The 11,471-nt window shown below is 33.6% G+C and overlaps 1 protein-coding gene and 1 long non-coding RNA gene across 3 annotated transcripts; both read left to right on the top strand.

The window, feature by feature from the left end:
* Positions 1–259: 259 nt before the first annotated feature.
* LOC123909711 lies at positions 260–8,517 on the top strand. 2 transcript variants are annotated; one of them, XR_006809997.1, is made up of 11 exons: positions 287–515; positions 1,447–1,513; positions 1,808–2,061; positions 3,148–3,766; positions 4,315–4,932; positions 5,541–5,981; positions 6,174–6,368; positions 6,720–6,776; positions 7,170–7,232; positions 7,600–7,730; positions 8,075–8,517. XR_006809997.1 is itself a non-coding variant. In XM_045960595.1 (10 exons), the coding sequence occupies exons 1-10, from the start codon at positions 484–486 to the stop codon at positions 8,156–8,158; spliced, it is 2,430 nt and encodes an 809-aa protein (XP_045816551.1). In that variant the 5' UTR covers positions 260–483; the 3' UTR covers positions 8,159–8,517. The 2 variants fall into 2 exon arrangements, 1 of the variants encoding a protein (XP_045816551.1); XM_045960595.1 differs by lacking the exon at positions 7,600–7,730 and having other exon boundaries at positions 260–515.
* Positions 8,518–9,335: 818 nt separating this feature from the next.
* On the top strand, positions 9,336–10,011 carry LOC123897227. Its single transcript, XR_006804859.1, has 3 exons — positions 9,336–9,476; positions 9,628–9,711; positions 9,870–10,011. It is a non-coding gene; the product is annotated as an uncharacterized LOC123897227 (long non-coding RNA).
* The last annotated feature ends 1,460 nt before the right edge of the window (positions 10,012–11,471 follow it).

Below are 11,471 nucleotides of genomic sequence, written 5' to 3'. Positions count from 1 at the left end.
CCTAACTCACACCAGCTCGAGAATCTTGAGAAACATCAATATTTGAAAAGTGTAAACAACTTACGTGTAAAATTCTATATTTTGCCTTTTTTTCGATATTCTCTTTCTAAGATGCAAGAGAAGTATTTTTAAAAAACCAATCAACGCGCGAGAAAGACGAGGAGGGTGCAAAAAGAAATTCTCATCATGAATGGGTTCTATTCACTGTTTCACAGGCCCAATTTCAAAACGAAAAAAAAAACAACAACGAAGAAAAAATGAAGAATGAGTAAAAGACAAACGAAAAACTGATAAACCAAAAAATCAAAGACAAGACGAAAAACTGAGAAACCAAAAAATCGAGAGAGAACTCTTTGAATCTGAATTCCTAACAGCAACAACAAAAAATGTGAAAGCGTTGATCAAATCGTTTTCCGCTTTGGTTTGTTGTAAAAGCGTTGATCAAATCGTTTTCGTAATCACTTTGGTCGAAGCTCGATTGCCATGGCCGTCGATATCCTAACCTTAGAAAACAGGTAAATTTCATCAACTCAAAAAATCAAAATGTACTATTATCCTCATGTTTAATTTCTCTGTTATTTTCGAATTGTTTTTGGTTATATGTTCGATTACATATAGTGATTAGTTTCAATTGTTTGCTCTTAATTTCGATGGAATTGAACATTGCTTGTTAGAATCGGTTACTCGGTGATCACAATCTAACTCGTTAGTTTCGAGACATAATATTTAGAATTTCAATCTGCTTAGTGCGTAATTTGTTTTGTTTTTTGTTTTTATGATTTAGATGTTAGTTGCTTTCAAATTCTGGTATGAGCAGTTACTGAATTCACTGCTGCTTCCTTTGTGTGATCTTATTGAATCAATGGGAAACAAGCTAGTTCGCGCCCACGCGATGTTTGATTAAATTTATTGTGATCATAGACTCGGTTGATAAAATAAGGAGAATGTTAACTTGCCCTTAAGGGCACATTTTAAGGAGATAAATGTAGAAAAAATTTATTGAACTTGTGGTGTATTCAATTTTCTAAACATTAAATTCTTTGTATCATTAAATGCTATATTTCTATTTTTAGGTAGCTTAACATGTGCCCTTAGGGCACAAGTTAACATAACCCATAAAATAATAGGCTTAATTACAAATTTGGTTTATGTTTATTTAGGTTTTAAGTCGGTCCATTATGTTTTAAATGTTTTAAGTCGTCCCTTAAGTTTCTAACATTTGAAATAGTCAAATGTTAGAAACTTGAGGGACCAACTTGAAACGTTTAAAACATAAGGCGACCAACTTGAAACGACGTTTAAAACATAAGTGATCAACTTAAAACCTAAAATAAACGTAAGGGACCAAATGTGCAATTAAGCCTAAATAATACTAGTGATTTACTATTTGTTGTTTATTTATATTGTTGATTACATTTTAATTATCTAATCTTGGTTTGGTTCTAGGTATATTGATTCTTGCAGGAGACATGGTGTTTTGCCTAACGCTGCTATTTTGTCAAGCTTTTTCAAGGTCTGATGTTTATTCCAGTACATAATTTTTTGTTAAATCATCTCTGTTATTTTCAAATAATATTGTTCTGTAAATGTATTGATAAGTGAGGTCAAGAGATTCGTATTTACATAAGCTACATCAATCTTTGGCACACAATCAATTTTTATTTGTATTTCAAACTTTTTTTTTTTTTGTAATATAGTTCTTGATCTCTTGACTCTGTCTGCGTAAGGGGCAGTGAATGTATTCTATTTTGTACTCTATCCTTTTCATGGGTTAGAAGCTAAACTAAACCTGACCATCATTGTGCAGGCGGAGGTAAAAAAATCCCACCAAGAGCCATGCATCCTGGACATTTTAATTGACGACCTTAAGGATATTGATTTTGCTCCACTCCTTGAGATATGCACGAATCTTGATACTTCTGAAATAGAAGCTGTTGATATACGTAATGAATCAGCATGTGTATTAAGTGAAGAATATGCATTACCATTGATGCGTGCTATTAAACAAAAGCTTCGAGTAGTCGAACTACAGGATGCGTCATTTACAAAAGACTTCATACGGTATATTATGGTGCTTGACATGGAATATCTTTGTAACAATGAAGTATTTTTTTATTGTCCAATCACCTTTATAGTTTATTCCCACCTTTGGTTTAATTTGAGATGGTAACATTGAATTTCCATCCCTTGGTTCAGAACGATAAACTAGCTGCATTTTACTGAACATAGGAGCTTGGTTGTTAACATGTGAACAATGATTTTATATAAACGGGGATGTAGCATTATTGTCTTGATACTGACTTTTATGTCACCAAGGGTCTGTTTGATTTGCTTTGGAAGGGAGACTAGACATGGCAAAAATATTATTTCTTGTTTGATTTTAGAAATGGTCATAGAACAAAACAAATCTAGTGATGAGGTATAGGATAAAAATTTAAATTTTGGTGCTCAAGAAACCATGGTACATCTTCTTGCCTATGAATAACTATTTAATAGTCAAAATATCCATTTTGACATTTCTATTTGCATGTTTTCACTTTCAATCGGAAAACTGGTCTTGCATTCACTGTCTTAGGTTTTATGCTGGGTCCAACTCATCCTTACAAAACCGACATTTCACACAACAAACAACACTGTTTTGCTTTGAGTAGATCCACTAGATTGTATCCTTAGGTGATATTTTATTTGGCTTCGATGGGGCTTATGTTTTTGGTTTTAGTACTACTTGTACTTCCTTCATATTTATGGGCTAGTACTGCCTTGTACTCGTTTCCATTATTAATATATACAATACATTTAGCTGTTAAAAAAAAACACTTTTGCATGTATTGTGTATTTACCACCAAACATATTATGTTAGGTCTCTAGTGTTAGTTCTATAACACTCTGTTTGTGGTGTGCCTTGGTGTGTATCAAACACATCATAAGGACTATCTTTGGAATTTACAGTAGCCAATTAACATAATCACATGAGGTGTTTCATTCTCATCGATGATATACAGTGAGTTGGTGCAGTTGTTTCCCTAGAAGTTTCAATTATGAGATGTCCTTTAATTGGGAGAACGTCTTCAGTGGCTGCACTTTCTGGTGCATTATGTATTTCTTGCAACTGATATTTTCATGACTAATTTTGGGTTTAATCAACAGGGATATCTCAGAAAGAGGTTTGGCATGCCAAGTTTTGACATCGAGGTCTTGGCGTTTCCGGAAGTTGGGCTTGGTGGGGGAGTTCAGGCATATGCACACACTTAATCTTGATTTCAGTTCCTCCCTTACCAGTTTTGAAGAAGACTGCTTTAATTGCATGCCCAATCTAATGTCTCTCTCAATGTGTGAAACAATGGTTGCAAATCTTTGGTCAACTGTTGCAGCTCTCTCTAAGCTTCCATCTTTGGTTGAACTAAGGTTTCAATATTGGCAGTATTGTAATGATACGGGAACATCTTTTACCTCATCCAGTGGGAAGTCAGATGGCACTGCTGATTTTAGTTTACTTGATAGAGTTCCTTTTATTGGTGAATCCTGCTATGATACAAGGGAACTAACAGATCTTGACATTAGTGTCGAGGATCCACTTAGAAATTTTTATTCCTTTGATGAAGAAGTTATGAGTCATGATGTTCAAAGCATGGTTGAGGACTCAACAGAAAGCATGGTTGAGGACTCATCAGATGATAGTGAAATTGATTTGACAAATCATCATCATAGAAACTGGTTGTTAGATGTTTTTCCTAGGTGGAGTTTACAAATGCCTCTTCAGAGCGAGGTAGCCTTTTTACTTTGAAAATATATTTCCTTCGCAGTGGTCGCTGTATCTAAACAATAATCGCAAATCTTTCTCGCTCTCTTGTTGCGTTTTGATCACTTTTGTCTAATTTATTGCAAGTAAGTTACTATTAATTTCGATAACCTAATAATTTGAATTTTAAAATAATCATGAACATTGTAAGCGTAACTTTCAAGGTCATGGTGTCAGCTTGCATCTTATGTTCTTGCGATTATCTTATAAAATGCTATTAAGTTGTTGCAATGATAAAATTTAAAGCTAGTATACTGAGGTAGTCAAATTAATTACTCTGGTTTTCTAGTTTGCCTATTTCTACTTTGTTTTTATAGTCATTGTGTTTTTGAACTTAATTGATGACTTTCTTTGTGTTAGATTTTAATATGTATGCTGTAAGAAAAACATTGAAATTCTTGTTATTGAATTGCATAAAAGTGATTCAGGTTATTGTACTATTTTTTACGTCCATATTTTCCCAGCCATAACTTCAAAATCCATTTTTATTTTTTACATTTACTGTTTACATACAGAATGAAGAGTCATCAAGAGGATCCTTTACAGGGAATGGTATTGATGTTTCCATGAAGTATATGTCTTGTCATGCATCACCAATATGTAAGGAAAAACATTACAGAGAATTCATGATAGCTTCATTACCTAATCTGAAAAGTTTAGATAATCTGCCTATCAGAAATATTGATAAGGAAAGGGCTACTGGAATATTTTATCAATACTTTGAATATCTTCCATACAGATGGAAGAGCAAAGAGAGTGTTTTAAGTATCTTACACAAGCGAGAAATAAAATCAGGCCGCATTAAGGTGCAATCTTCAAACCGTAGCCCTTCACATCCTCATGGAACGTCTCAACATTTTTATACTAGGTCTCTTTCTGCTGCTAAACTGGGGTCTTCGACTTGGCCTTTCTTACATCCCCTTTCCCTATCAGGATTTGAATCGGATAAGGGCTTTCGTCCAAGGCAGTTCGAGTATCACCCATCTGACTCCAGTTTGATGGTCTTTGGAACTCTAGATGGTGAAGTAGTTGTCATCAATCATGAGAGTGAACGCATTGTGAGTTATATCCCATCACTTGGCGCAATGAATAGTGTCTTGGGTCTTTGTTGGCTCAAGAAATATCCTTCCAAGGTATGTTGCATGAGAAGTCATTGATAGATATTGTGTCTACCATGGATATTAGTTTATATGAGAATGCTAACAGGTACCAGCTACATATATATCGACAATTATTGAAGTGATTCTTCTATCATGCCACATTAGAGTCTAAAGTAGTTTTAATGAGAGACATGACACTTTGTGATTTCCCGCAAGAAAGCTAGATTGCTAGTATAGCCTTGTAGACTATAATTACATTCGTCCCTAATTATAGGACCTTGTAGACTAAATCATGAAACTAAACAATTGGTATTTTTTTACAAGTTTACCCTATAGGAGAGAGAATTAGTTTATCTTCCCATCATAGTATTTATTGCTGGTTACAGGAAAAGATGTAAAAGTATTAGGAGTGTGTTGGTAAGTAAATAATTAATGCAGGAAATTGGAAGAGGTGCTATAAAAAGGGACAGAAATTTCTCAAGAGGATTCTATAATTAGGGATGTGGTAGATTATTTATCTAAGGAAGGCATTGATTCGGTGAAGTATTCCATTCTGTTTAGTTAGATATAGAGCATTTGTTCCTCCAGTGATTTTTGTTTTAATAGCAGTTTCTGATTTTTTTTATTGTATTGCATGTCAGCTTATAGCAGGTTCAGATAACGGTACCCTGAAATTGTATGACATCAACCATATACCAAGACAAATTACTGGCTTATATGGGAACTCTGCTTGTGTTACCTTTGATGAATTTGACAGCCTGACATCTGTTCATGTTAACTCTACGGATGAACTATTTCTTGCAAGTGGTTATTCAAGAAATGTTGCTTTGTATGACATCAACAGTGGAAAACGCTTACAAGTGTTCACAGATATGCATCATGGGCATATTAATGTAGTCAAGTTTGCAAATCATTCCCCGTCAATTTTTGCTACTTCATCATTTGATCAGGATGTCAAGATGTGGGACTTGAGACAGAAACCAGTAAACCCTTGCTTCACTGCTTCGAGCTCTAGAGGAAATGTGATGGTTTGTTTTTCTCCAGATGACCAATATATCCTAGCATCGGCAGTTGATAATGAGGTATTTTATTGGTCACTGCACACAAACTGCAATTGCTGAAATAGGCTTTGCACTCTAAGGCAAGATCTGCTTCAGCAATTGGATTTTTGTAATATATGCACTATATTTTCAATTGATTGCCTACATTTATTTTGGCAATTGTTATCTTAAAAAACATTGTTAGTGTCTCAACTAACTTGTCAATTTTAACAGGTTAGACAATTTATGGCTGTTGATGGTAGGCTTCACTTAGTTTTTGATATAGCTCCAACTAAAAGTTGTCAAAATTATACTCGTTCTTATTACATGAACGGGAGGGACTACATTATAAGTGGAAGTTGTGATGAACACATTGTCCGTATTTGTTGTGCTCAAACAGGGAGGCGCCTTAGAGATATTTCTCTTGAGGTATTTCAGTGCTCTAATTTACGTGCTTATTAATATAATACATAATAGTGGAAGAGGGGGAGGGTTGATACTAACATACAAAATGCTAGCCGGGTAAATTGTTTGTTCCTTACCTTCACAATTAATATGAAAAGGAAATATTTTATTATATTACAGGATTGCACCCTATTTGAAGTTTTTTCACATTTTCCTACTTTACATGTATGTTTATATTAATCTAATATTTTTTTCTCTCCAACAAACAATGTCTCAAAAGCCAAATTAGAAAGGAACATGAAAAATTGATGCTTTACTATTGTGCTTTTATTCGTTGCTCCATATTATTGAGTTTAAATGTTTACTTCTATGCAGGGTAAAAGTTTAGGAAGTTCCATGTTTGTTCAATCTTTGAGAGGCGATCCTTTTAGGGTAAGTTCTGTTTGGCTTATCCCAACTTTCTCTTGGTAAAAAGAAAAGACAACCCTAGTTAGCAGGCTTATGGAGAAGATGAACAGTTTGGGGATTCTAATGGTTAAATATCATTCACTATCATATTGGACTTGTTTATTTTTGTGTTGTCCTTGTTATTCTGACATAGCTTTTCGATGGAATATCTTTCTATGTTTTCCACGGAAATGCTTTTTGAAAGGCAAGAAAAAAAAACTTATATTTTTATCGTTAGGAATAGGAGTGAACATATTTGTTTGGCATAATGAACATCAGTTTGTTTCATTATTTTATATTATTTTATTAATTAGAATTTAGTCCCACAACTTTTCTTTAACGTGAGTTCTCTTTGTTTCTTTCAAATGTTGTATGCAGGATTTCAATATGAGTGTGTTAGCAGCCTACGTGCGGCCTGGCTCCAAGTCTGAAATTGTCAAGGTTTGTATCTTCTTATATATGCATTAATCTATAACTGGAGAATCTTAATGATGTCTTAATTGCTCTCCCATTTTTCTATTACTTCTCTGGGTTGAGAGTGGAAAATGAAAATAAAATAAAATAAGGAATTGGGACTCTATATTTTCCAATCCTTCAAAACTAGGAAGAAAATGAAGAAAACACTACTCACATTCATAGAGGAAGAAAAGGCCACATCATAAAATTTATCCTACCAAGTTTCATATTCTAGAACTAAGTAATTTATCATCTTGTTGCCTTTTCAATTTTAATACGATAATAAAAGTTTGTTATAAGATGACCAACATGAATTGGTTGAAGTGATAAGAGTTGTGGACCCCTTAAGCAGGTGGTCAAGGCTGATTCCCGTGTACAGAAAAAATTCAGCTGGAGGGGAGAACCCACCTTGTGTGTCCCACAGGTTCCTTGACGGAGATTAGTCTTCGTTAACGGCTGTGGAAACTTCGTACTTGTATTATGGTAACAACACGAGTTTGTTATAGGATTGAAAGGATTCAGTAATAATTTTTTCATTTCTATTTGCTATCTTTAAATTCTTTCCACTTAAAATTCAAAAGCATGAATAGAGATGAATTAATAATACAACAATATGATTTCCCCCATTCCTTTCCTTTCACAATTACTACAGAGTAAATTGTTATTGTTTCCCTGATTCACTTTTCACTCTGAAGCAGGGAAAAAAATTGTGTTCTTATTTTTATTCCTTTCACATTGGAACATTTAAAATGAATGAGATGAAACATTTGATTCTTTCTTTGCTTAGCTGGAGATGAGATTTTTAAAATTTTGTTTTGTTTTTGCAGATCAATTTACTAGCATCTAGTGACCATGCCAAGGGCGACTCTGATGCTCATCCTGTATGCCCATCCCACATCATGGGAGCTTGATGTACGATTTTATATGTATTATATGTAGAGGTGATTTTGAATTGGTTTTTACTTGAATAGTAATAATTATAGTCTTGGTTAATTAGTGTGTTGGGATGAGCTTTGCCTACATGTAATGTAAATCAAAAGTTATAGTGATCAGAATTCAGAAATCAGAGTTTGTATATGAAGAAACTGAACATTTGCTCGTGTTAGTTTTTTAAATTCCTTTTCAGCTAAGGTCCTGTTATGGGATAACCATTTAGCTTTAGCATGATAAAACAGAGCTTGTCCTTGTATTACTCTGTAAACTGAAGTTAAATGTATCAGTTGCGGCTAATTAGTCCGTTTTCTCAATGAAACTCTTTTATAGTTGTTTAGTTTAAGATGTTTTATTTTGTACATTGAAGAGAGTTTACTTGAAAAGAAATTATATTTCGATAATTCATATACTAATTCCTATAATATCTGTAGTAGGTGCTCTTACTTCACCAAATTGCAGGAGACTAACCCATTTGCTAGACCCCAAACTCTATATAGGCATCTGTGGTTAGTGTTTAATATTGTGAATTCGAACACTTGTGATATTCATCAATGAAATGTAAATCAAACTGATGTAACTCCTCTAAAGTGAAGAACAAGTAGTTTAGAGGGAGTAGTATAATAAGTAAGATCAACATTTTTGGTATTAATTTCTCTGTTTTTCCCCCATAGATTTCCTTCGATAAATGTATTCTGTTTGAAGCATCGACGAACATTAAATGTGGACACCTCTTTCAAATTTATCAAAGTTTAAATGTTTGGCTGAAGTTAGTCAAAAAAAAAAAAAAATGTTTGCCTGAAGTCCAGCCATGTGTTTTCTATATACTTTACTCTTAACTTCTTTCTCATTGTTGTCAGAAACCATGCATCTGTGTTGCACTGTTGTGACTTGTGAAATAATTTAAATAAAAGAGAGAACAACAAACAGAATGGGACAAAAGGAAATGAAGGCCCTAGAAGGATTCATGGGTGGAGAGGAGAGCCAAAACTGAGACCACTGCATGCTGTCTCTTCCTTCTCCTACAACTCACCGACTCTTACAATTTTCTATTGCATCCAACTCACCTCTGTTAAGACTCCAATTTGGGACCATTAATATAAATACACACCGCTATTACTTGCAAATGCCATCACAAAACTCTTGAGAGTTAAGACACTCCCACATCAATTTGAAGAATTCCTTTCTAGTATTTCTTACCCAATATTAAAATGAAACATCTCTTCACCATGCTGCTATTTTGTTCCCTTCTTCTATGCTCCTCTTTCTTAGAGCTATCCATTGCATATGAAGATTCATGTATGCTTTTCTTCACCTATTATGAAATGATATGATTCTTTTTAATTTGTCTTTTCATTTTTTATTGGGTGGATGTGGGAAGTTTGGTGAATATTTTGAGCTTAGCATTCTGTTGGTGTACTAAATCCTAATCAATCTTTCAAAATTTCAGACCGAATTCGCTTGTTCAACCGGTTGAATCAAGAACCAACTTGTTAAACCTTTGGTTTGATTTTGATGATTACATTCTACTTTGGTAGAAATGCAGTTGGTTCAATTGATTTATTATTTTTATTTATATAATTTTGCTTTTTAAAATTGTTTATTTGTTTATCATCCTGTTTAACTATGGTTGAACTAATTGAATCAATTTTTAAAATATTAGTAATATTTCATTTTGATTTTTAATGGCAGTTTATTGCGGCAACAAGTGTTCAGAGTTCAGACAGATGCTCTAAAGCAGGGGTTGTAGATAGGTGTGTGAAGTACTGTAAAATATGCTGCCAAGAGTGCAAATGTGTTCCTTCTGGTACTTATGGGAACAAACACGAATGCCCTTGCTACAGAGACAAGGTTAACAACAAGGGCAAGCCCAAATGCCCTTGATGATGTCAATACAGTGCAATTTTGACGAGATACATATGTGTGTAACACTAGGCGTTTGTGTGGTAAAGACTGTGTGTGTGTGTGTGTGTTTTAGGAGTTCATTGTGTTTGTTTGTGCTATTTTGTGTCAGCGATGTCTCGCTATGTTGGATTCGTCTTGTTATTTCAGATTTCCAATGTCTGTACTCTGTTGGCTGTTAGATTTGAAGAGGATCAATAAATTTTTCATCAACGATAGATGTTGAGTTTTAATTTAATCGGTCGTTCGACTTTCCAAACAAGCAATAATTTATAGTTTGTTTTTTCAGAATAAAATTGAATACTATTATTAATGAATCACACTAATACAAATTTTTAACTTCTCTTGAAACTCAACTCTTTAACTATATGAACATTTTATGATCATTTCCAGTAGAATATTACAATCATTCTTCATTTACCATGACTTATAAAAAATAACAATATCACCCGATTCACAGCCAATATTTACAAGAATATCAACATATGAATTAACCTCTCGATATGTACATCGAATTTGCACTTCAAAGACATTTTCATGAGCTATATATAACACTAGGCGTGTCTTCAATGGGCTGTCTTATTCCCGTCACTAACATGCCTGAAAATCACTCTATAAAAAATAAAAATAAGAGAACTGATATCCTCAAACTATCTGACAAACTCTTTTCATCACACGCTCATACAACAAGTCATGTGTGACCGTGAGTAGTTAACAAATTCACATGAAAAAAAAAGTATTAAGAGGAGTGATGTGGCTTGTTGTATGTGCGTGTGATGAAAATAGTTTGTCAGAAAGTTTGAGGATAACAGTTTTCAAAAAATAAACAACCTTTTATGTTCTCAACTATACTATTTCCATAAGCCAATAAGTAAGCCAATAAGTTTTAAATTCCACGTAGGTAAAGCAACAATCTCTAGTGTCCATAGAGGTAAAGCATCAATTTCTAGTGAAATGCATTGTTTTCAAAACAACCATCAACTTCGATGTCATGGGATTGTTGAACTCCATAAATGCTCAAGTTGTTGCCGCCATAACGACAACATCTTCATCACAAATCAACGCACCTAACCTAACCCGAAATTTTATCTTACTAAGTGAGAAGACATTTAAGATTGACACCAACTATTTAGAACCAGGGGCGTCTCTGGGTTTTAGGAGACCCTATGCAAAATATAAAAGTGGTCCTAAATATAAAAAATTTAATTTTTTTTTAAATTGTCGATTTAAATTACGTATAATATAAAAAAATAATTTTTATTCTTGTAAACATATAGATTATCAATATTAAACCAATTGCATCAAATCAAATGGGATAAGAAATACAAAATAATTATCTTTGTATATAATGTCAAAAAAGAACCTCCTAATTTAAGTTTAAATTTTATGGAA

This window comes from Trifolium pratense, linkage group LG1 (genome assembly GCF_020283565.1).
Source record: "Trifolium pratense cultivar HEN17-A07 linkage group LG1, ARS_RC_1.1, whole genome shotgun sequence".
Lineage (NCBI taxonomy): Eukaryota > Viridiplantae > Streptophyta > Magnoliopsida > Fabales > Fabaceae > Trifolium > Trifolium pratense.
Note: the sequence above shows the minus strand (reverse complement) of the source record. Positions and strands in the feature narration are given on the sequence as shown.